The sequence below is a fragment of the Scardinius erythrophthalmus genome (assembly GCF_964197995.2).
Source record: "Scardinius erythrophthalmus genome assembly, chromosome: 6".
Classification (NCBI taxonomy): Eukaryota; Metazoa; Chordata; class Actinopteri; order Cypriniformes; family Leuciscidae; genus Scardinius; species Scardinius erythrophthalmus.
The window spans coordinates 11238560-11265305 of NC_138226.1; the positions used below are offsets into that span (position 1 = coordinate 11238560).

General features: G+C 38.2%; 1 protein-coding gene across 1 annotated transcript; it reads right to left on the minus strand.

The window, feature by feature from the left end:
* Positions 1-1579: 1579 nt before the first annotated feature.
* On the minus strand, positions 1580-23721 carry cacnb4a (calcium channel, voltage-dependent, beta 4a subunit). Its single transcript, XM_081367863.1, has 13 exons — positions 23400-23721; positions 10969-11085; positions 9644-9766; positions 9408-9535; positions 6736-6812; positions 6424-6443; positions 6167-6247; positions 5478-5536; positions 5283-5392; positions 4403-4554; positions 4150-4245; positions 3300-3485; positions 1580-3198 (listed from the first exon to the last, which is right to left on the minus strand). The coding sequence occupies exons 1-13, from the start codon at positions 23442-23444 to the stop codon at positions 2935-2937; spliced, it is 1458 nt and encodes a 485-aa protein (XP_081223989.1). The 5' UTR covers positions 23445-23721; the 3' UTR covers positions 1580-2934.
* Positions 23722-26746: the final 3025 nt, after the last annotated feature.

Here is a 26746-nt window from a genome sequence, read left to right on the forward strand (position 1 = left end):
TGATTAAACCAACTATATGAAGCCACTGAAGGATAAGTATCAACACTGCTTTTGTTCTCTCTCTGTGCATTACAAACGCACACACAACACAACACAATTAAGGTAATCAAGTCAGATCGAAGAACTGTTGTGATTTGTAATACCAAGAAACGAGTCGAGAAAAAATGCAAATGTCAAGGTCCAGAGAACATTTAAATAACTGTGCTAACATCAAATAGAAGTCTGTCTGGAGCCATTTATCACAATGAATAACAAAAGACAAATAACAATGAGACGGAGAAATGTCAAATAAGAAAAATTAAATCGAAAAAAGTCATAGTTACATAAACCATCAGCACAACCAAGCAGTTTTGCACATGCAAAGGCAGAATGCATGATTTGTTCATCTGAGCACTTCACTTCACAATGTAGAAATACAGTGAGTGAACAGCTTTTTGCAAACAGGCCCAATGAAAATAATGAAAGAAAAACTTGTTTTACAGATAAAGCTTTCACGCTGTGTTTTGTGTTATGGACTCTTCCGAAATCGCATACTATATAGTAGGTACTACATTTGGTTTGAAACTTACTTCACAACGGTTAAAAAGGTGTGTTCTATGTAGTATGAAATTCGGACGTACTACATCCGCCATTTTGTCATTGTCATGTGACAAACGGCGTCAGTTGCAGCGCTTCATTGCCATTCATAAATCCTCTCCCGTGGCCTCATGGGATAGTAAAGTGTCCATCAAACGCGCACTACGGAATCTCGCCTGAAGTAGTAGGTCATCCAGGTACTTTTCGCATACTGTTTTATGAATACTATGTCTTCGGACATACTACTCGGATCACATACAGTTTTTCGCCTATAAATAGCAAGGAAGTAGGCATATTCGGACGCAGGGTTATTTTAATATTCTGGTTCATTTCCTTCAGTTCCTGTTTCCCTGAACTGTTTAGTTTCAGATTCCTTGGTTACTGATTATGTCCTCGTTTGTTTCCTTGGTTATATATTATTATCACCTGTGCATTGTTATATTGGTGATGTGTATACTCCCTTTTCAGTTCAGTACTTTGTCAGTTCTCTTTTATGGATTACATTGGTTTGCTGAGTGTTACATATTTCTAAATAATGAGTCCTACGTCTCGCCATGCGTGCTGCAAGCCAACCCGTGACAAAACAATGCATTTCCTTTTACAGCTTGTACGTTGTGTCTTAGTTTCTCTAAAGTCTCATTTTAATTCTAATACTCCGTAGTACCTCCTACAGCAACCAGAGACTATACTATTGGTCAGGCACACACTAAATAGTTCAAGATTAGTAGTAGTCATTATAGTCAATGGCTGTTTCATAAAGCTTAATAGGGCAGGGGAACTTTATCAAGACTCAATGACAGAATGGATCTCCACTCAGCTGCCACATATTTCTATGATACACAGTATTGTGCCATTTCAGTCAGAAAATACAATGTAATTACGCAGCTAAAAAAAAAGAAGTTATCATTTTATGATATATATATAATTGAAGTAAAAAAACTATAATTATATAGCATAAAGAAAATAATTTAGATATAATGAATTATTTTATTTGAATAATTTTGGGTGAAATATGATCTGGACATTTTGACAGGTTTCATGGGATTCATTCATTTACTATTATTACCAAATAATGGAGTCATCTAACGTGATAAATCCACCTGATACGGCTTGTCTGGCCTAATTTCTTTGCAATAGAGGCTGCGTCCGAAAACTTAGGCAGCTGACTAGTTGCCTCAAGCCTTATCAGGCAATGACTTTGTAGGTACCTAACAAAACTGATTTCGGACTTCTGAGGCAGCGTAACGGTTTAATTATCTACAGCAAAATAGAGCAAGCTTTGGTGATAACTAAGCAAATATTTAATCGCTACAATTAGTGATTTCTCGCTAGAAATTACATCAGAAGTTGAAAAAGTTGCTCAAAAATGTAGATCTACACCAAAACTGACTACCAATCGCAACTTTCAGATGCCATCTTTATTTTTAGCTCAACTGTCACAGAATGGAACGCACAGTATTGTGGGATATCAAAGGCAGCAAAGGCTACATGCTGCCTGCCTTCAAAAATCAGTCACACGAAACAGGAAATTAAGCTAGCATTGGATTCGGACTTGCCTTGATGCCTTCCTACCTTGAAATGCATTCTCTGATCGCAGCATTTTTAAGCTTTCGGACGCAGACATGGCGTGGCCTGGGGAAAGCGCTGAGCGAACTATAGGCATTATGGTGTGCATAAAAAAGGGACAATTTGTTGCAACATTTTGTATTCTGCTTGAAAAGTTTCTGTTGACATTGACTACGAAAATAAGACCGGGGGAAAAGAAGCCTCTTAGATTTTGGCACCTATGAAGCTTTCTGCTCTGGACCTGAGGCTGTCTGACTCTGGGCCACCAAAAATATACTAAGACTGGAAGAAACAGACCAGTAAATGCATGACAGTTCCATTGGCTACTATAATCGTGCAAAAAGGCTCTGTGCTGACTGACTCTTGGCACCGCTGAGCATTTCTGCATGCCGGCACTAGTTCAGGGTGAAAATTAGCATGCCACCACAGAGTCCCGCGAATATAGACAGTGCAGGGCTTTGGTTAGCAATTAGATGCAGAGCTTAGGCCTCAAATAGGAGAAATTGGATGGAACATATGGTGCTATAGTTCTCACCCCTCCTGGAGAGCATCTTCTCTCAACCATTGCAGATAAAATCAGCACCCCCAACTGCCTACAGTAACAAAAGATGCTCAAGGCTGCAAACAACTGCCTTACATAGATGGACCGGGTGCTTGGATTTTGCCTTTAGTTAAGATGGCCCATAGATGGGAATCTGTGCCAGAGTGAACGCAATGCACTGCATTTTCAGAGAGAGCTAACACAATTACATGAGAGATATCTCATAGCTCTGGCTGCACTAGTTTGGATGTTCAGAGTCTATGCCGCGAGTCGTTACTGTAGCCCCCAGGGGAGCCCCGGTTGCGGTGAGGTTTGTATGCGTCTTGATAGGGATCATGGTAGTCCTCCTCGACAAGAGGGTAGTGGTCTCGACTTTGCTGGGAGCTGGAGGACAGGCGGTTATTACTCTTCTTTTGCCGCTCGTTGTTGTGGTAGTTCTCGTCGGAAGTCATCAAGCTGTGTCGCTCCATTGGAGAGTTGTCGCTGATGTGATTGCTGTTTTTATTTCTTTGACTCTGTTGAAAGGTCACCGATATCAGCTGTTTCTACACGTTCTAATTAGCATATTGAAATATTCTAAACTCATTTTCTGGCTAAGTCCCAAGCATTCACTCACCTGCAGTCCTGTGATGGCTGTGGGGTACGGTGAGAGCACAGTGGAGCCCAGGTTACGGCCCAGCAGAGGGTTTAGTGGAGTGCTGAGGGAAGTGTGAGTTGCGCGCCAGTAGGCCTCCAGAAATTCAGCCAGATGTTCACATGCATCCTCAAGCTGGTTCTCATCCAAAATTACATCAAACATTTCCTGGAATGGGGCAGGAATAGCAACGTAGTCAATGTTTTATGATATGTCACACCCTTAATTTCCAATGTCTTCCATCCAAACACATCCCTCCCTTTTGGCACTTAGCGTCCACTTTTCACAACCCAATGAAATCCCAATTAAAGAAAAGATTATAATAATTCTTGTCCCAATAAATGAATGTTTCACTCAGAAATACACATTCAAAGTTCGTGGTTAGAAAGATAAAAAATATATAATAATTCTAATATAAGAATACCTAGCAAGGATGCATTAAATTGATTAAAAGTGACAGCAAAGACATGTATAATGTTACAAAATATTTCTGTTTCAAATAAAATAACTTTCTATTAATAAACAAACCCTGGAAAAATGTATCATGGTTTCCACAAAAATATTAGCAGCACGCTGTTTTCAACATAATAATAATAAGAAATGTATCTTGAGCAGCAAATCAGAATATTAGATTGATTTCTAAAGATCATGTGACACTGAAAACAGGTGTAATGATGCTGAAAATTCAGCTTCCGATTATAATTACATTTTAAAAATATATTAAAATAGAAAGTAGAGTAGTGCATGTCAGATTATGAAAGTAAAATGGGTTGTGAACACTGTCTTCAACAGAGAAGAATCAGACTATCTTCAGATTACTCTGGATACTCACTGGAGGACACTGAGCTAATTTGTCTGCCGCCACCAGTTGTACATTTAAATGCTTGCTTTGAGACTTCCCACGTGATTTGATCAGCCGTTGCAATACCTGCAAGCACACACACACATTATTACTGTTGAAGACAGAGACAATAACATCATTCAACTAACAGATCCTGTTAATACTTCTTTAAAATCAGTGTTAAAGAAATGCAAAGGGGATGGTAAAAAAACATTATTTTAATAACAACTTTTTTTCTGTTTACCTTGGGAGAAGACACTTTGACATGGACAATAATGGGAGCTAAAGAAGTCTTGATGAGCTGGGCTGGATGGTTGATCGTGTCGGCATCCAGCACAACCAGCTGAAGGGATCTCGCCAATTCAAAGATTCGCTCAATCTCACTCTGAACCTCCGCTGTCAGAAAGAGGAAAAATTCACAAAAACCAAGTGTCAGCAGGATGTCAAACCAGCTAACCGAACGTTTCTTTTTTTCTAAAACCTTTTAGTTGAACGGTCGTCTAATGTTTTTTAAAAATGTTTCAGAATGTTCAGAGAACATTCAAAAGTAACGTTTCCATTATTTATGCAAAAATAATCAAATTGAATGTTTTCTTAACATTCACATAACCAAAAAAAATAAAAAAATAAATTTGACTTTTTAAACATTCAGAGAACTTTCAGAAAAAAACATTTTCATAACTTAATGGGAATGTTAGCAAAAAGTTATTGGAACATATATTTGGGAACATGCTGATTTACTAGATAGAAATATTTAATCAAAGGGATACTCCACCCAAAAATAAAAAATCTGTTATCATTTCTGTTCAAAATCTGACTTTCTTTCTTCTCTGGAACACAAAATAACATATTTTGAAGAATGTTGGTAACCAAATAGTTTAGGTTCCCATTGATTTCCATTGTATGGACAAAAATTACAATGGATGTCAATAGGAAACAAAAGTGTTTGGTTACCAACATTCTTCAAAATATCTTCTTTTGTGTTCCGGAGAAGAAAGTCAGTCAGGTTTGGAACAACATGAGGGTGAGTAAATGATGACTGAATTTAAATTTTTGGTCAACCATCCCATTAAACTAACTTGTTAGTTAAATGCTCAATGGCAATTAAAAAGGAGCTGACATACCCAGGTTGGATCTGGTGTTGGATCTCTCAATGATGGCTCTCTTACTAGGGTTATTCAGCACAGATCTCTTGGCTAAAGAGATATCTGCGGTTACTCTTGTGATGGATATCCTATAATTAGGAAATAAATATGGTGAAGTTATCACATTGACAAGAAAGGTATTCAAAATCCACAACATTAAAAGTTGACCCTCACCTGCCTTCAAACCTGTGTTTCAGGAAGTCAAATAGTGCTTTCTGCATCATATCTGTCACCTGTGTTCAAACCCATGAGGACAGGAGAGTAAACACGAGGAACAAAAAGGAAATTTTTATTTGAAAGATTTTTTGACTCTTTCCTAGCCATTGAGTACATATATATATATGTATATATATATGGTAGGCTGGCAACTTAAAAAAACAAAACAATGCTTTTTTAAAAAGAGTTAAGAGACAATGGGAAACATCTACTGTATTTCAACAGCGTCTAGCCAGGAAACAACAAAAATGTGCAGTCTGTCTTAAATAATGTTTGTGAAGGAGCAGATGACATACAGTATATGCCTGCATAAAGAAATTAAATGAGCAAACAGGCGTTTAGCAAGCTTTACATGATTTGAGATCTCATCTCTAATATTCAGATGGTACATGCTAACACACTTGTCACACTGATTTCTGGGATGGTGTTTTTTTTTTTTTCTGTTTCTAATTTCAAACCATGCTCCATTTTTGAGACTGGCATGTTGTACCCAGAAGGTTGTTGCCTTGGCAACTCTGCTTGGAGATGATGACTGCTATTCAGTGACAAACCGACATCCCCTCTCGCTTGCTGCTTAAGAAGTGGTGCCTTGGTTACCATGTCTAAATATACACACGCACACACCATAGGGATTGGGGGAGACCTACCTCATATCCCTTAAGTGATGGGCCAACTAAGACCACCGGCCTCATGGAAGGGACCACATCGTATGGAGGAATGTGCTCGGCCTGCAATATAACAGCAATTTAGACGCTAAATAATATTCTGTTAATTTGCACTACAATAACCCCATATTGATTACTACATGAAAAACCCTGCAATGGCTCGAAACAGCAGTTTGTAACAATAATAGGGCTATTTTACAGAATTTATAGAATTGACAAATGAAATACAATGAACTCACCACTTTCTGTTTCTGTTTACCTGGGATGGTGGAAAAGAGGAATTTTAAAAAGCAGATAAAAAAAAAAATACTATACATCAAAATCAGATGTACATCTACTATTTAAGAATAATAATAAAAATAATTCAACATATTTCAATGTCTTGCATTTCTTCTGTATGGTTTTTAATACATTTAACACATGTTCCATAATCACTGCTATTGTAAAAAAAATCCATTCATTCCATAATTTCTCTGGAAATTGCAATAAAATCAGCCTGCAAATCTGAAATGATCTGGAACCCTTTAGTAAGGGTAAAGACTGAAGCTGACCTGCAGAAGCAGGGTTGGGCTTGAAGGTGCCTGACACCATTTCACCCAGACTGGAGGAGGAGTTTCCACTGGACTTCCTGTGGGCGCGGAGTAAAGAAAAGAGCAAATTAGAGTTAATTATGTCTATGTTCAGAATGGAATACTAACAGACATTATGTGATGGAGAGACCTTGAAGTTGTCTTCCATCACTGTATTGTGTTCGTAATGTTCTTATGCATATTTACGTGAGGTTCGCTGGTTTATATTCCTTGTTTTATATGAGTGGGCGTGGCCTTAAAGAAAGCACAAACCTAGGGAAGCGCTCATTTTAGCTAATTTATGGAAATGTTTTAGCAAATGTATGTTTTGGCTTTATCCATCCTTTTTATTGTATTTACTGATGTTGGTTTTAACTCTTAATATCATAATATATGATATACTACTACTAGTAGTAGTATACCTACTTTTTTATCACAGTTTTTAAAACAAAAAAATTTTGTGTGAAATTTTGTGGCAATACGATCAAATCAAGTTTTGCATTTTTATTCTAATTTTGGGTACATTTTTGGCAGTCTGTATCAAGATGAAGATGTTGGCAGCTAGAGTAGTGTATGCTATAAATGTAAACATTTCATCTGTTATATTTAATGTGAGTAAATTAATATTATTTGATCCTTATTTTAGAAACACTATTGTTAAGGAAAGAACAGGAATGAAGTATAAATGCCTTTGTCCTTCAAACACTATCAGAGAGAACTACAGCGTGACTCAACACTGCTGATCACTGCTGTTGAAAGAGAATGCAGCATTTCATTCAAAGGGTTTATGTGTCATTTCTTTAAATAAATATCTCTGAGTATATGAAAGGACATATTGCACCAATTCCAAAATTAGTTGGCCCATGAATACCTATCTTGTGTTCTAAATAGAACAGCGCTGCATCAAACAATGACGAGGTACAAGGGTATTTGTAATCATCTTGGAATTTGGCTTTTGGAATTACACAGTGGAAATCTCTTCTGTCTGTGTGAGTTGTTTTGTGTGTGGAACGTAGAGCTGGGCGATTTTTTCCCCTAAAAAAATCTGTGATTTTTTTATAAAAAACTCGATTTACGATTCGATTCGATTTCCCCCCCCCCATTTAAAACAAAATAACTGCGAACTGTAAATATATATATATATATTTATTGTATTTAATTAGAGTGCATCAACATAAACAAAATTGCAAAGGCAAACCCTTTCTCTAACTGAAAAGTCACTGTGCACACACACACACACACACACACACACACACACACACTCTCTCTCTCGCTCACTCACTCGCGAACACACACTCTCACTCACTCTCCCTCCCTCGCTCACTCACTCACTCACTCACTCACTCACTCACTCACTCACTCACTCACTCGCGCGCCGTCGTCATGGAGGACCGTTAAAAAATGAAACATTTGTCGTGATGTCGTGAAGCATCGAGGGCTGGGCTGCGAAATTTTTTTTCCCAGGATGGTAGGGGAGGGAAGGGTTTCATTAGGGAAGTCATCCCTGATTGGTCTTAACCCCAGTGACGGGTAGGTTTAGGGGTGGGGTTAGGGGTAGGTCATCAGACCAATCAGGGATGACTTCCCTAATGAATATTCATGAGTCTTCCCCTACCATCCTGGGAAAAAAAATATCGCGCGCCGCAGGGAGCATGCTACGGAAACCCTGAAGGAAGATTTGGCGAATCCAAAATGTATGTATTGTACGCTATACTGAAGAGAGGGAGAAAAAAAATCTAAAAAATAGATTTTTTGAAAATATGAATCGATTTGACCTACCAACTCGATTTTTAAATCAAAGCGATTTTTTTCCCAGCCCTAGTGGAACGTGGTGTTCGGATCCCGCCACTTTGGTCTAGTTTGGTTTCGGTTTGGAATCAGTGTTCGGAGATTCATGCTCCAGCATGCTCTTTTGAGTTCGCTCGGGCCGTACCCTCTTCTGTCCTTGTGTGTTGTGTTCAGTGTAGCACGTTCGTGTTTATTTTCGGCCGCGTGCTTTCATGTTGTCATGTTTTGTGTGGACACAGTCGGTTGACTGCTGTTCGTGTCCTGTTTTGTTTGAGCACGTGGCTTGTGATTGAGTTCACTGGCAATGTGCTCTTATTTTTGTCATGTTTGTTTCTATGTGCCATGTGCTCTCCTGTCTATTGTCTTGACCCCGCTCTTCTTGTTATCTGATTATTGATTGCCCCACCTGCTCTCTCTTGTTACCCTCCTGATTTCCTTTCCTATTTATTCTCTTTGAGTTTGCGGTACTGTGCCAGCTCATTGTCTTATGTTCCCGTAATGTGTTTCCTGGGTGCCTTTCCTGTTCCTGCCCTTCCCTGCCCAGTACAGCTGTTTTCCCCCACGGGGGAGTTTTATTTGTTTTTGTTTTATTTTTATTGTTAAATAAAGCCCATAACTCATCTTGAGTCCTCGCCTCATCCCTTACCCAAAACCCTGACAATAACGCATGTCTTTGCACCTCAAGAGCTGTTTGTGATGTTAGAGTTGGGGGAAGTGTGACACACGAAAGAGCTGTTTGCAAGGTTGTTTGAAAATCTGCTTTATTTTCATCATTTCCGCTAGGTGTCAATAATGTTGCAGAAACTACATGTTTCACCTGTAAGGCTTGGTGTAACTCTCATTACTCTCATGTTCTCCAGTCTTACCCGTGGAAGCGGCCCCTTTTTTGCTCCTGCTGTAAGCGAATGTTCTCCAGTTTTAAGGGACTGGGGATGAAACCGATATCACAACCTTCCTTCACCAGTCGGCCAATCCACCAGTCGTTGTTGTACTTCTGTGGAAATACAGAGAGGACAAAGGAATGTGTATAGAGTCCATTTATAAACTTTCTATTATGTGAAGACAGCTAGACAGGCTCTCATTATATAAATGCCTTCGTCACCTCCTTGATGTGAAGGAAGTCTTTTGCATCAAAGGAAATGGCAGTGCCAGCGACAGGGACATCCTCATCCAGGGCACCACAGTAGCTGACGTTTGTTCTCACAGCGAAGGCCACTGCCTTGGCCTGAGATAGATATACAGTAAAGCACATAGTGATGAATGGCATAACAGTGCTGTTTTAATCACTACAAATTTGGCTCTCCAGCAACCAGATAACAGAAACTAATTGCATCAGAAAACATTTTAAAGATGACATATTATGCCCTTTTTCAAAGTGTTGATTTTGTTTTTGGAGTCTACTAGAATAGGTTATCATAAATGTTAAAAAAAACAATTCACATATTTTATATTGTAGCAGCACTTCTCTTCCCAGTCTGTCAGAAACGCTCTTTTCCTGCCACAATAAAGCCCCTACTTCCGAAAAGCACAATGTGCTCCGATTGGTCGGCTGGACCAGTGTGTTGCGATTAGTCATAACCCTGAGTTTCAACACACAACTTACGCAACTCAACCAGTCCTTGTCGCTTTTTTTGGATGGGAATTATTAAAATGAGGGATAGTGTGACGTTCCCGGAAGAAAAATTAAGACTACAATAGTGTCTCAGAAACAGTGCTTACTAATATATAGAATAACTCCCTTTGGAGTGGACTTTGTAACTTAGCAGACCTTTTTCATATTTTCAACATTACACACTACAGAAAGCTGAAAATGTAAAAAAAGAATAACAGGGCCGCTTTAACAATTTGGATAATTCAAAAATAAAAAATCAGGGTTCTCAAGTCTCACGCATTGGCCGTGAGAGACGCGCAATTCAACCAGTTCACACGCTCACACCGTGTATTTCTCACGCTGAAAAGGCAATGCCAACCAAGTTGTACTGCAAGCTTTATAACGTTGTATACAAGGCGCAGGCACACAAAGTGAAGTTTCCTGCCGCCAGCACGTATCTCAGCCAGATTGCGTTCGTTACTAGGCAGTTTCGACTAGACACATTCAAAATGCAAAAAGATTTGTTTTTCCAAACTGTTTGGAGCAATTTGTTATATTTTTGTAATTTTGTATATTTGTAATTTTGAAATATAACATTAAAGAGTATATTTGATGTGATGAATTGCTCTGTCATTTATCAGATTTACCAATTGTTATAATTTCAATTTGTGCTAGTTAATTATGAACAATGGGTAAAATTGGGGGGCGGGGACGGGCGGGGCTCCATTAGGGCTCCTCCCCTAACCGCATGTGATCTCACTCCAAGCTTTTGCTAAAACTTGAGAACCCTGAAAAAGGCATAAATAGAGATATATCTCTGGTTAAGACAGTCTGACCTTTGCCCTCTCCAGCTGAACGGTGGCCTGCTGTTCTTTCTCCTGCCTGCCGCCCTGCTCCTCGTCCAGAGAGACATCTGAGTCAGACGGTCTGCTAGTGTAGGAATCGGCGGAGCCCTGCACACACATGTGAATACATATCAATGTATTGTCATTCCCACAAATCCACTAAACAAAGGAAGCCCTTACTTTGCTCTTGCTTGTCAATACTGACACACATGTACAGAATTATAATATGCACACAGTAATTTTATTATTTTATATAAATAGGTTTAGTCTATATTGAAATGTTTTGTTTTAAATAACTTTTCATTGCAGTGCATCAAGCAGAAGCTGATAGTTTTACTAATATCTCATGATTTAGATAGCCTTGAGAATATAGGCAGCAGTAATAGTGAAATGACACATTATCAAGGAGAATGTGGTAAGCATGAATGTCTTCATGGGATAGGGAGGGAGTTTAAATAAAAGGGTAAGATAAATGAGTTGTGTATCGCTGCAATATTTCTTCCACCACAAAATAAAAAAACAGACCGTTTGATTAAAAAATACAGTCCTGTAATTATCATACACTAATGTTCAAAAGAAATCAATACTTTTATTCAGCAAGGACACATTAAATTTATCAAAAGTGAAAGAAAAGACATTCTATTTCAAATAAATGCTGTTCAAATGCAAATAAATGTTCTATTCATCAAAGAATAATCAAATTTCCACAAATATTAAGCAACACAAGTTTTCATAAATAAGTAATGTTTCTTGAGCACCAAATCAGCATATTAAAATGATTTATCATGATTTCAACAGTTATTTTAATATGTACTAATATTGACTGTATTACTGTCAATAATACTGTTCACAATATTACTGTACAAGAGACTTCTTTTAAAAAGATCTATAAATCTTACCAACAAACAAATCTATGAAATGATAAATGATACAAGTAAAATACTAGGAATTCCACCTTAATATTCCGTGACAAGACACAGAAAAAGGCAGTTCCCAGTATGCATTGTGAGGAACATGAAATCACGAATAACAAGTTAAATTCCTTTTAGACGCTTCATATATTATCACAAACAGGCGACAAGGCAGATGTGACACGTCCTTTAAGAGTGCAGTAAACAGGTCTGATGCAGACTTCACAGTGTTTGTAAAGCTGAGAAATAGAGTCGACTGAACATGTTCAGATCTGAACAAGACCAGATCAGAGGCAAAGGCAAAATTATTGAAGCGGACAACCTCAGAGTCAGAACTATGACATATTGGTCAAGTGATTTTACTGTAATCTATTACTGGGAATGAGAAAGAGAAAGGGAGAATGGATCAATAGTAAAAAAAAAAAAAAAAAAAACGCCCAAAAGATCTAGATCTAAATGGAGAGCAAATCTGCTTCTCAAAAGTTCCTCCTGAGAAAAAAATTCTTACTGATCTCACAAACTGTCCTAAGAATTTACAAAAATATGCAAGTCAGGGATTGAAATATGCAGTCAAACATTTATCATCAAATTCTTCCAAGAACAAATCATCTTGCTATTAGCTTTATTATTCACATTAATTTATAGTAAGTACTAATTGTCTTTTTATTTCTCCAAGAGAACTACTTCATCAAATCTGAACTTACGCAACATAAATAGTCTTTTATTTTCCTTGAACAGCAGGAAACTACTGCAAACCGATATAAGAAGAGATGCATCTTCAGAAGAAATATCTTATATATAAACCCCACGCTAAGTGAGATGAAGGAGTCTGTCAAAAACAGAATGGCACTTTACCTAGACACATTAAAATTGCAAAAGCAACATGTGCTTTGATCTCCTAATCAAAAGATTGTGCTCAAAGCCAACATATGCCTTGAAGGTTCATTAACCATATAGTTGTGTCCCATAAGAACATATCCACTAATCATATAATCCACTAGTATTCTCTTTATAACAGCAATACAGTCATCCTGCATCTTATACAGCACTTCTTTAACTCCAACAACAGCAACTACTGTATATGCCATTAAAGGATTGTTATAATCTATCTACAGAATCTTTGACGTGTCGATTACTTATTACAGAAAATAATCTGTAAAAACAGTACATTAATGCACTTCAATGCATTGTCAATGAAGTAAGGACAAATTCTAAGTTCGTGAAGCCCGCCTAAATGATATTCCTTCTCAGACCCCCTAAAAATAAATGATTAACTCTGTTACCACCATCAAAATCTGTCTGTGATCTTGCTTCAATGCTTGCTGAAAACATAAATCTGGGTAACATATCGGATTTTACTCTGAATCCATTTACAAGTCCTTGAAAAACATTGAAGTTTATTTCATAATGTATTGTTATATCCTTTGTATACAATACATGCATCCATGTTGTTGTATCCACTGTATTTTATGCTCCAGTCAAAATATTAAATCCTTTAAATGGACAATAATAATGAAGGTGGTATTACTTAATGTGTCATATTATCTTACAACATATTACATAAAATGTCTTACAGCTGTCAGGATAAATAACATCAGTGTATCCCCTGATGCAGTGTGACAGATGATGCCCATGTCTATCTTTTCTGTGTTGGAGTGGGTTCCTGAGTCTTCATCTTGGCTGAAGTAGTCTGATATTGTTACCATCACGAGAGCTGTAAAATACACACTGTCCCTCGCAGGAACACCAAGCTGCAGAGAGATTGTTTTGCATCAAACCTAATCTAGAGCAAAAAATAAAGATGATGGACTAACAGAGCACCATAAATGGGAGTATCTGACAGACAAAGATCTATGGAAATAATAGATCTGCTGCGTTCTTTAATTTGCTGCGTTGCGGCTGCGTTCTTTAATTTGCGCATTGTAAGTAGATCACAAGCAGAACTTTCCACTCGGAAAAGTGTGGCCATTGGTCTCTTTGACAGAGAAAAACAGAAATCTTCAAAACTGTCAAAATTACATTCAGGGTTTTTTCTGGGATAAAAACGGTCTTCGGTTGTGGCAGACGACCAGAACTGACAAAAAAAAATCCAAAATATATGCAAAGAAACAGTTTGTAATATTAACTTATCCCATTTATTCATGAAAGAAAAAATCATCACTGTCAGGTTTATAAAACAAATGAGCTTAGAACCATTTTATGTAAAAATCTGTAAATTGAAATGTAACAAGTAATAAAAACTCGGTGAGTGTTTCTCACGTCATGGGATCACAACACTAAGAGATAGTAAGTCTTTTCCTGGATTTTTTGTGTGCGTTCCCGAGATTAGACCTTCCTTAACATAATGCCGGAAACCCGAAGTCTCTAGGTGGTCTGGTTGAGGAGTAGATAGAAGTGCAAGATTGGTGCGCACAGACAGAACAGAAATTATGAGTTAACAATCGCAATTTTGTCCGGTGGAAAATTGCGCTAAAAAGTCACCAAGTGAACAATTTGAAAAGGGAACAACAAAGTATGACATTACATAGAAAGTGACAGGTCTATCATTTTGCATCCAGAAACTTTGCAATGTTACGTGGTCTCACACACACATAATGTATATAAAACATGCTGTATCCCCCACACCATAACAGCAGCACCACCAGCCCGAACCGTTGATATAAGGCAGGATGGATGTTTAGAGAACAAGGCATTTTCGCCCACAGACCTGCCGCTAACTGGATGTTTTCTCTTTTTCTGACCAGATGGTTGTGTATGAAAATCCCAGTAGATCAGCAGTTTCTGAAAACACTCAGACCAGGCCATCTGACACCAACAACAATGCCAAATTCATAGTCATTTAAATCACCTTTCTTTCTCAGTTTAAACTTCAGCAGATTGTCTTCTTGACCATGTCTACATGCCTAAATGCATTGAGTTGCTGCCATGTGATTGGCTGATCAGATATTTATTTATGTTAACAAGCAGTTGAACAGGTGTACCTAATAAAGTGGCTGGTGAGTGTGAGTGTGACACAAACTGATAAAATTCTGAAGAAGATGAAGAAAGACTATAGATACGGGACATTGGTGAAGCCCATTTGCCAACACACACACAAGCACAAACATTCCAGCAAACTGATTCTATTCATGCTAGCAGGGCAAGGCAAGCTTATACTACAGAACTATGAGATTACATGAAGTAACATGGTGCTCACACTACAAGTTTTCTTGTCGTCTGTCCTCATCTTGTCTTAACATTGCTCATATCACACAACACAATGCTGATGAGATGCACAAACAAACTTTGGCCAAGCGGAACAACAACGGAAAAACATTTTCTCACACAAATTCACACAAGACATTAGAGAGCCCTCATGTTCGCTGTCCAAGTCATATGTGCAGAAAATGAGTAACAAGCACCAGATTCGGTGGGCTCGGATTTTGTCGCAGACCTTGGAAATCTGTCTGCGACAGCAAAATCCAGCCAAAAGTAATGAAGTGTGAGCCTGCCTTAAATCTGTGATCTCATTACTTCTGCAGGTTCATGGTTACTCACTTTTGTACCATGACAGATGTCTCTACCACTGCGGGGGATGAAGGAAGCAGACGAAAGGCACAAAAGATATCTTTCTTTTGTTTTTAGTAGCGTAGCAACTAAGGAAGCAACTGTATTGCGACTGTCAATTCAGCATATCCATCAGTAGATATAGATCTCTGGTTTGGTCTGGTCACTTGATGATTATATATCACTGACACTGAAATTTTGGAGCTCACAACCCTGCCTGGTCTTCACATTGCCCTCACTATTGGCCATCACACTAGATCATGGACCTCCATGGCCAGAAAAGTCATGTGACCAGTGTTACATAAGGCGATGTGCACTGAGGCGAGTCAATGACAGGCTCTGCATCTGCTCTCGATGAAAAGTCCCTGTGATTCATCCTCACCACACCTCGTTCCATCTTCTCATTCTTCAGCAGGCATCAGGACCACTGGACCATCATACTATTCAGTTTAATACTGCAACACAAACAGTCTGAATCTTCAAAATTAGCTGATGCCCAATGGCTTTTAAAAACACGTTTTTTTAGTTTAGATCAAGTCCATCACAAGTAGTACTGTTTTATCTAGTTTAGTGGATCTCAACTGGTGGGTCACAAGGGTCTGATCTGATGTAGTCAAAAAAAAAAAAGTGTGTGTGTTTACATGCATGTTCTTAAACTGATTATGCTTAATAAGCCGACAACGTGTGTGGCCATGTAAACGCGACATATCAGCATAACTGGCTTAAGCCGATCGACACCTTAACCTGCGTTCTATCGGCTTATTGAGGTGCGCATATGTGATACGTGATAGGAAAGCTTCCTTATATGGCAGATTTAAGTGTATCCAGCAAGTGTTTCACTGTAGGGGGGGAGAAATATATCGCAAACTCAGACTTTTTTTTGACCCAAGAATATAAAAAATGTGTTCTCATCTCATGCAGCCAAAGGACAAGTGTTACAGTTGTAGAAACTTCAAATATGAGAGGAGAATGAGTTTCCAAGTTGCAAGTTTCCCACTGACATTTTGAAATACTCTAAAATGCTTTTTTTGTTGTTATATTACAACACACATAACGCATTGAATTCACTGAGTGAAATACATGAATTCTTATCACCACCGGGCAATAACCTGTTTTTTTTTTTTTTTAAACAGTCTAGTAAACGCATTGCCAGGTTACTGATTTGCAGGTAAACTGATCAATTGAGTTATTTCAATAAACAGGTTTTTTGTAGTTATCAGCGTATTGGTGTGTATGTAAACGTGTTCAATAATAAAAGCATATAATCATTTAAACATGCAGTTAAAATAGTGAAAAGTACAGTGTTTAAATAAAAGTATTAGCCAATTGTCCTTAAGATCGGGTGAACCTGCAGGATCTGACAGAGCTGGCTAGCAGATGAAGATCAAGCCAAACCAATATGCATTCATTTACAGAATCCGCAGTCAGGCAATCATTTCACTTTGAAACACATTACACCCCGTGGCCAGCTGGTTTGCTCCTCTATGTTGCCGACTCAGCGATACTGATGGTTGGATGGAGAGAGATGGCAGGGTGCGGGATGTAAACATTTCCCCAGCAGATGATGGCACAGTTCCTCTTTAACAGGCTGCCAGCAGCAGACTTAAACCTAAGATAAAATATTTCAAACATCTTCAAGCAATGAACAGTTATTAATCCTACAGATATCTTTCATTATAATTATCAAAGTATTGAAATAATATATCCAGTCTGCCTCCTCTTCCTTAAACTGTCGGTGTTCTGGCCCTGTCCGTTCTCTCAATCAGACTGCAGTTCCATTTTGTGCTACTAGCACAGAAATTATGCGCTTAAAGGTAGGGTACACTTTTTGTTATACTGGTTGAAACTCTCTTCACATCCTGATAGCAATCAATAATAGAAGTGGTCTGAATATATATATTTTTTTACATATATCTTCTGTGGAAGTCTCAGGACCAAAAAATGTCCATCTAATCATTGCAATCGGTCCAAACTCAGTGATAGGTTGTCCTACCTGTCTGTCAACCTATGTATTTCCTAACCTCCACACACCCTGCTCGCGCAGACATCACACATCATCAACATGTTCCATAAGACAATGCAGTTGTAGACTGTTGTGTTGTAGACGCGTGATAGTCACTGAGCTCCAGAAACAAACTGCAGCCACCATTTACATTTCCTCCTGAACCAAAACACTGAGCTTATGTTGCATTCACGCCATGCCGCAATTGCCGCAATTACCGTAATTAACAGATGGCAATCCATGACATTATACTCAGATCGGTTCACATCCTCAGACTCGGATTTATGCATTACTATGGCAACAATATCAACACCGAAATGAATCTGTAGAAGTCAGGTGGTAAAAGTCAGAGCTCCTTAAGTCGTTTACGTTCATTATTACTGTAATGTTATGAGCTTTAAGACATGAGGTAATTTAACATCCTCTCTCTGGCTGTGTGCATTCATGTGTTTTGGAGAAGACTTTGGAGATGCTCTGAAGGGAGGGGAATCTTATGATTTAAAAGCTAGCTTGCTGTTGCTAGCCTCTCTGAAATTGCCTACCCTACCTTTAAACACAAAAAATGTGGAAGTTTAACAAGTGAGTTTTAAAGATGCTTGATGATGCTTATGAGGCTCATAAAAACATATTTCTATTTCCTGAAGGCATGATTCAGTCGACTGACCTGTTCAAGTCAATCCCATAAGAGAGCTTTACTTAGTTTCCACCAAAGCTTGTTCTATTTTGTCTTAGATCATTTAACCGTTATGCTGCCTCAGACGTCTGTCCAAAATCAGATTCATGAAGTAGCCTACCTTCGTGCAGAAATGCTGTCTACAAAGTCATTACCCTGATAAGGCAGCGAGGCAACATGCCATCTGCCTACGTTTTCGGACGTAGCCGAAGACTTAAGCTCAGGGGTGCCCAATCCTGTCCCTCGAGAAGTACCCGCAGCATTCAGATCCAACCCTGATCCAACACACCTGTCTGTAATTATCAAGTGCTCCTGAAGATATTAATTATCTGGTTCAGTTGTGTTTGATCAGTGTTGAACTTTGCAGGAAGGTAGATCTCCAGGAACAGGATTGGGCACATAGCTCAATCTCTTTTGCAGTCCACTGCAACAGCCTTAGACCTACAAGGAAAACAGTAATCTCAAAATATAAATTCTATGTACATAGATATATATAGAATTTATAACAATAAATATATGAAGAGTTCAGATGCCAAAGCCTCTAAGTGCCATCTGAAATTTTCTTCTAGAATGATAATTTTTATCAAGCTCGTATATTTAAGTTAAATAATTTCACTTAAATGGCAATGCAAATTACCTATTAATTGTCATTTAAGTGAAATTACTTAAATATACAAGCTTTATAAAAATGATCATTCTAGAAGAAAATTTCAGATGGCACTTAGAGGCTTTTGCATCTGAACTCTTCATATGCAAATAATGCCGAAAATGTATACTGATCTCCAGCTTGATACCTTAGAATGAATAATTTCGAATACACATGCTTAAGGGACAGATTAAATACCTTCATATGAGAATGTCCAGAGGCACATTAGAATTCCTAACTCAAGCACTCGGTTTAGTATGAATGCCCACGGAAATGATTTCTTCCGACTATCAAAACCTACTTAGCATCAAGACAGTTTTATAAATGATCCAGCTGATATTTATTTATTATCACATAGCGAAATCTATTAACCTGTGCTTCCAACAGCTGAAGTAAACATGAATGGTCCGCAAGTAAAAAGAAAACGATTCTAAAGTACTGCATACAATATATACAAATATCAATACTTCTCCAGTTGCAATGATTTAAAGGGATTGTTTTTTTGTTGTTTTTTGCCCCTGAGAAAATATTTTCCACCCCCATTTTTGCATCTTGGTTTCAACAGATGGTCTCTTCCGACCGGGGACAGGGTTTTGAGTTCTGGAAGTTAATGTTTACTTAGTACTCTTTATTAAACAAAACAATTATTTTTACGGACGATTTGAGCTAACATCTGGGGACAAATTTTTCCCCAAACCACAGAGTAGATAAACAAACCCACACACCCAAACCACGGCTGAACCACATGCAGCATTCATGTACTCTGCCTCAGTACGTACACCATTATCTAACCACGTCAAGTGTGTGGGCTTGGGTTTGTCAAGCCACACGTTCTGCTTATCTTTAGAGATTGCACGTTGTGAACATTTTACTGTGATGCCAGTGGGTCTGAGAGCATTTGGGGGCCAGAAAGCCTAGTAGATCCTTGCCCTGCATTTCTTTAAAAACAAAAGCAGATTAAACGGTCAGTGAAAAAGCATCCTCCGCTGAGCAGATATGAAGATGAATCATGAGAGCTGAAGGACCATTGCAGGCAAGCGCAGTGGGTAATTATTACAGATAAATCTCTCCACAACACAGCATGAGATCACTACCATTTAGGGCCACGTCTGATGAAAGCAAATACTTAACCATAAAAAGAGATGATGAAAGCTTTGTATCACATAGTAAGCCATGAAAGGTACTTCTCGTATCTGACTAAACTTATCTCTAAATCAGTGGCTCTCAACTGTTGGGTTGCAAGTTGCAACCCAAAAGTGGAATCAAGTCAGTGACTCACTGCACACTGAACTTGCCCGTTCGTTGTTCAGTCCAATTTGTGAACTAGTTGTGAACACTTGCAAAGCCAGACATTACTAGTTCTAGAAACATAGTACGCCTGATTTTTATTTCATTTTGAGACAGCATGGTTCACTGATTGAGAGAGTGAGTTATTTAAGGAAAATGTCATACCAATCATGTGTGCATTTCATTCTTCTGTGGAACACAAAAGAAGATTTTTTTTTAAAAGAAAATTCATACAATGAAAGTCCCTTTAACAGTGTTAATTCAAAACACAAACTGCCCTTGCCGATTCAGGCCAATTTAGTTAACAATAGTCAAAATAATTGTTTCCAAAGAACAATCACTATAATCTGTTCTTCTCAAAAACATTTATCTTAAAACTATACTGAAAGAACAATCACTAACACTTTAACTGCAAGTATGAGCTTAATTCTGATCCGATAGATTGAAATTTCTGCAGTTGATTTTATTAGGAAACAATTCCAAATATAACAGTGCGGTTCTGGTTAGGCTAACAATGGTGCAAAAAACAGGATACATGAAATAATTACACGCAATGAATAGTACCCGCTTGAACCCTCCATTACCTTTAATATTCATAAGCTGCAAGGAAAGAGAAGGAAAGAGAGGCAGACACAATTAGACCACAAGGCTATATTAAGATCATCAGAGGCCACCAGATCTGAGCTACTTTGTCATCATTTCATTCTAATTACATAATTTCCATGATATTTCTGCACCATATAATTCCAGAGAAAATACTTGCTGCAGAGTATTAAATTGTCCTCCACACAAATTAAACAGCCACTTTGTGTTTCAAAGTAGGGAACAGAAAGATAGATAGATTGTCTGAGGATTTTTGACTTCTAAATATTTTATTACTTATGGAAAGGACTGGAGACAAACTTAATTGGAGCCTCTTGATTGGATCCCCATTGGTATATTGTGCTGCCCAATAAACAGAGCTTATAAGGGTAATTCATAGCTGACAAGATGGGCTTTTAATAAAATGAACTTGCGAACTTGTCCTTTAACAACGTTAGAGCACTTTATCAGTTAGGTGGGTCTTAGATCTCCTTCTAAGAGCCACAGAATAACAAAAACTTAACAGAATGTATTTGGTAAAATGGAATGTTATAACACATACAACGCTGCATTCAAGACAGTGTCCAATTCTGAATTTCAGCTAAATTTTTGTGAGGCTGTTAGACAGTCAGACACTGGTTTAAACAGGTGACACACCTAAACGGCCCCACAAATGTAAATACACAACATATTCATCATTTTTTTTAAATCATAATTTAAAGGGTTAGTTCACCCCAAAATTCTGTTAGTAATTACTCACCCTCATGTTGTTCCAACCCCGATTCATACCCGGTAACCTATAACATCTTAATTTAGCGTAATATTTCTCTTGTGGACCATACATTAATGATTGTTTTTTAACACTGCTTCACAAATGAGGGTCAGTTCAACACTGAATTTGCACAAAATTCGTTTCAGGAAGATTTTAAGTTGAATCAACTTAACTCCACAACAACTACATCATTTTATCTACTAACCATTCAGAAACGCACAGTTGCATTCTAAATGTTGTAACTTCTATGAGTCTCTCCATCAGTGTCCGACTCCAGGTTCGAACATGTAAGGCTAAACACTGCTACTGACAATTTTGGCTGCATCACATTCTCCAGTTTTGTTGTTGCCGGAGTATCCAAAGCACAAGCTGTAAAGGCTCCACCCTCTTCTGGAAATGGGGCCAGCAGCAGCAGCTCATTTGCATTTAAAGGGACACACAAACAAAAGGCATGTTTTTTCTCACATCCAAACAGGGGCAAATTTGACATGCTATAATAAATGATAAGTGGGGTATTTTGAGCTGAAACTTCACAGACACATTCTAGGAACACCAGAGACTTATATTACATCCTGTGAAAAGGGGCATAATAGGTCCACTTTAAGCAAATAAAATGCATCAATAGGCGCGTTTCCATTAAAGATTTGCGCAAAACTTTTGCGATTTTGTTCTAAATATCGTTAAAAAAAACGATTGTGAAATTACGGCGTTTCCATTAACCGATGTTATGCGACTAAAACGTCATTTTTTCTTCTCGTGATAAGTCATTCCAAAAATCAAGGCAACGGATGTTGGAACGTTTATATATATCACAGCCACGTGCCGCACTAGACATTATTATTATTAATGGAAGGAAATGTAGGCGTGTTATCCAAGCATTAATGGCAAGGATAGACCCTTATGAGCGGCACATATGAGGTGTTTCCGGGTTTTTCTTACTCATTTCTGCTCCGAGGTCTTGATTGTGGCATTTCTTTGAGGTTTAGAATCCAGTATTTCTGTCATTCTTTTGTCTTATATGAATTTAATAAAGAACTCTGTCTCGTATGCTGTCCAAACACACCGCGTCATCTAGGTTAGGTGACCTGTAAATGTGCAAAAACTGTTTCCATTGCAGTTTTGCGCAATTTTACTTTTTCGAATTGCCTGAAAAACCATCTCATGCGAGCATAAGAACTTTTTTGCGATAAATGGGAGTTTTTGCGAAATTGACGTGTTTCCATTGGGCGTATTTTCAATTTCAATTTGCGCAATTTGAAGGGTAATGGAAACGTGGCTAATGAGTCACAATTCCTACACTATATTATAAAACCCTATTCAGCCAAAAACTGCATAAGATCATAGATTAATTTTTGCCTATGGTAACACTGAGTGAAATGGGAATAATTTGTGGTGTAAGAAAACAGCTGCATCTCAAAGAGCAACAGGCGCATCTCTTGTAAAGTGTCGAAACTTGTGACCACTTGATTAAGGAGACTGGCCTTGACGTGGCTGTAACAGCATAGACATACGTCCATGGGACTTGTTTATGTCTGATCTAATGACACTTAATGAGCACCCTCCACGCCCAATACAAGCAGAAACAAAGTGCCACTTTAAGCAAGCATTTCGATTGAGAGTAGCTGAGGCCACACTGAAAATCCAACAAAAACAACAATGCTTGCAAGCTAAGAGGAACTAAACCAGTAAGCAGTGTGGCAGTATTAGCAACAGCTCACTGATACGGAATAACAGGCTGCCACCACAGCTGACTGATGCTCTCCACTCACACTGACTCCACCAATGCATCCGCGGAACAGAGCGTGGTTTAGAGAAAGAGTGTGATAATGAAACAAAACCCATACACATGCACACAAACACATACAGATCCCCTCCCCCAAAACACTCACTGGGACCAGTAACACCATCTACGAGCTGAATTCCTGCAGCCATCCCCAGAGCGTTTGTGTGAGCATGCATTCATTGAAAATACCATGAAGATGCACATATAGACCCTTACTCACCGCCTCCGAGTCTTCGAATCCATGAAGGTATAAATTGTCGTACATGGAGGTCTGATATTCCCAAGGGACCACCTTAATGATCAAATGCAAATGTTGGATAAGAAAGCTCCAGCAAGAGTATGTCTAACAGAGCTTTCTTACAATCCCCTTGCCCACAGAAAGACCACCAAAGGAGGAATGTCAAGGAAACGGCAGTCGCTCTCTTGCTCCTGAAGCCAGCGTATTGTATTAATGAGGATGAAGCGTGATCGATCACATCATAGAGAACTGGGGCTCACCCCAAAGGCTGCAGAGACCTGGCATTTTATCAAGCTTCCACAAACAGAGCAAGCAAACAGAGCCTTCCTCAATCAGAGGCTGATGACAAAGCAGCGAAAGCGTCTTCTGATTGGCTGATGGGAGCTCCAGTAAGAAAAGACAAGTGCTCTCTTCTGTTGAATGTTAGAGGAGGAGAAGGGGTCTGCAGGGTGCTGACAGCATTCCACTCCTTGACCACTGGGTTTCCTGCAATTTTTCCTCGCCGTTTCTATTTTTGTCCATCTAGGAACTGAATCTCACCTCTTTCTCTTTTCATCTCCTTCTTTCACCCATGTTCACATATAGACTCCACAAATATTCACAAACAATTTGTGTATTACAGTTCACATACACTGTAAAAAAAAATGCAAAATTCAACTAAGGCAACAGTTTTAAAATCAATTCACCTGACTGAATTTTAGATTTCTTAACATTATTAGCTTCATTTAAATCTTAATGTAAATAGTTCAATTTATTTATATTGTTAAAGGGATACTTCAGGATTTAGCATTAAGCTTTGTATTAGTAGAAAACCTGTAGTATTTTCGAATTGCCATGCTTTCCACCCTCATATCCCCCTGAGACAAGAGATTTATGTATTTTTTTGTCTGGAAAAAATCCTCCGATGACGCAAAAATCGTCATTTTGCGTCATCGGAGGATTTTCTGGCCAGAGGCTAAAGACTACAGCCAGTAGATGGCGTTGTTCCGCATGTTTTCAACCCGCCCATAGAGGGTGGGATCTCAATCACATAATGTACACAGTGTCAGCCGTCTTTCTTTGGAAGCTAACCTAGCAGGCTCTTGTTCTGTGGAGAAAGCTGAATAGTAGGAGAAAGCTGAGTAAGTAGGGGTTACCATCTTCCTTTTCCCGGACTAGTCCGGCGGGCGAGATCGTTCAAAATGTACGGGATTCAGCTTTTGCGTTCTGTGGTCGCCATTCATTGTTTACATGCACACCTTTTGTTACAATCTAACTGAATTCATTCCGATTGGTGAATCTGAATGTAGTGTTTACATGAACGCTAAACAAGTGATCGGATGATGTGCGTTTTAACATTGCTAAGAAAATTCCCGCTCCTCCGTGAGAGATGCGAGACCCAGCGCGTCTCAGTAATGACACCACCGGCCTCGCGCCGTTCTCCCGCGGCCGTCAGCCTCGTCCTGCTCGCCACAGTAAACATGATGAATTAATGGCGACTGTAGAACGCAAAAGCCGAATCCCGGACATTTTGGGCGATCTGTAAATCCCTGGCAAACTCATCACGTAGACTAGCTAGCCTTGTTGTTGTTTTCAACTGTACACTCTAACCGGTAGGCGTGGCCTCCTAAGGCAGCGAAGCAAGTGCATTCTGGGAGTTGTTGTCTTTCATCCACATAAGCCAAAAATACATTTTCTGGATTTTCTCAGTCTAGAAAGCTCCAAATTCAAAAATTTCTTCACATTTCTTCTACTTAAATGACCTATTTCAAATACACATTCATCTTCCCAGAGGTGAAGTAACCCTTTAATTATACTGTGTAAAATTATTTAATATTATTGTTATAATTGATATTATGTTTCATCTGAGAGAAAGAGCTTGCTGTCTTAAACTAATGACAACATTTGAGACAAAAACATTCATAAAACACATTAAAATGCCAAACACAGACCTCCACATGGTACATGAAACACACAAGTAAACATAATTTGAAGTAGAAAAACAAACGCATCCTGACATCACAACACAATACTAAATATGACACCAAAATCAAAGAGTCAGATGGTCAAATAAATGCAACAGTTGCAAATATTAATTATTCATGTTCCAGTGCATGCTGACAGCAAATGGAACAGTTGAAATGAAACCATTTCTCCCCCAATGTAAAGCAAGTTGAGTTAAATGGCTGAATTGAGAAGCATTATTTGTGTTCTACATTGTTTGTGTAACTACAATAAAGTAAATCTTTACAATTAGGTAAAAAAACAGCAATATTTACTTCTAAAAAAAATTAAGTATATATATATAACTGTATAATGCAATGCATATGTATACCACAATGGCATAATACAAAAACCCATCCCTACAAACGTAAATCTCTCTAACCATCAGTTTATGGCAAATGTGAATGAAGAAACATAAAACGAGAGCTTGACATGATGGTATTGAACCAGACTTTTCTTTAGCAGGAGTATCAATACCTCTGATTTGTGTAATTACATCCCCATGACTGTGAAGAAGCTATAAAACACCAACTCCATCTCGAGGTCACTGGGACAAGCAGGGACCCAGAGCACTAGAAGCTTGTTTTGCATTTCTAATTCTGTTATTGATTTATATTTCCCATGATATCACTCCAGCTACTGAAATAATGAGAAAACCAAGAACAATCAGGTCTTTTCAAGTAATTACATGAAAATGAACTGACGGTGTAGCTGTTAATTAATCATGGTTCTCTCTTGAGTATAAAACTCTGGCACACATCGCCCCCTGTAGTTCAGAATGCTCATCTACAACATGCCTGCTTTCTACTCACTGAAACACACATTCTGAGTAAAGATCAAATACATTCATCTTTAATCTACTCTTACTACTTTAATCAAATGAACCCATGAAAGAGTCCATATATATCAATAAATAACAGAGCAATCAACAGTTTTCTCTCCAATTATCCACCAAGAAGCATATGAAGATATAATAATGGCAAATCTATCTTTTAAAATGAACATGAATGAATATTGTTAATATGAAATGTTAAATATGAACTATATACCTCCACAAAAAAAAAAAAAAAAACCATGATGGATTATTTTAGTAAAATGTATATCAATACTTTAACATGTTGCTTTACATGGCATGAGGTACTCCTTAAGATCACTACTGATATTTTCAGATTTAATGATTTTTATTTTTTTTTTCATTTTATTGTTTTCTTTCTCTGATTCATGGATCAGCTATCAAAGTGATAAACAGAATAAATGCCTGTTACTAAAAGCATTGCTAACTAATATCTTAATCCTGTAATATATTTGGTTTCCTTGTAATACACAACTTTCATTTGAATGGCTGT

What these genes read in the sequence shown, in the direction of transcription:
- cacnb4a (XM_081367863.1), bottom strand. Translation starts at nt 23,444, where the DNA reads ATGTACGACAATTTATACCTTCATGGATTCGAAGACTCGGAGGCG. An exon ending in GATTCGAAGACTCGGAGGCG is followed by an intron (nt 11,086 to 23,399) that starts GTGAGTAAGGGT and finishes ATGTGTGTGCAG; the next exon opens with GGCTCCGCCGATTCCTACAC. An exon ending in CAGCCATCACAGGACTGCAG is followed by an intron (nt 3,199 to 3,299) that starts GTGAGTGAATGC and finishes ACCTTTCAACAG; the next exon opens with AGTCAAAGAAATAAAAACAG.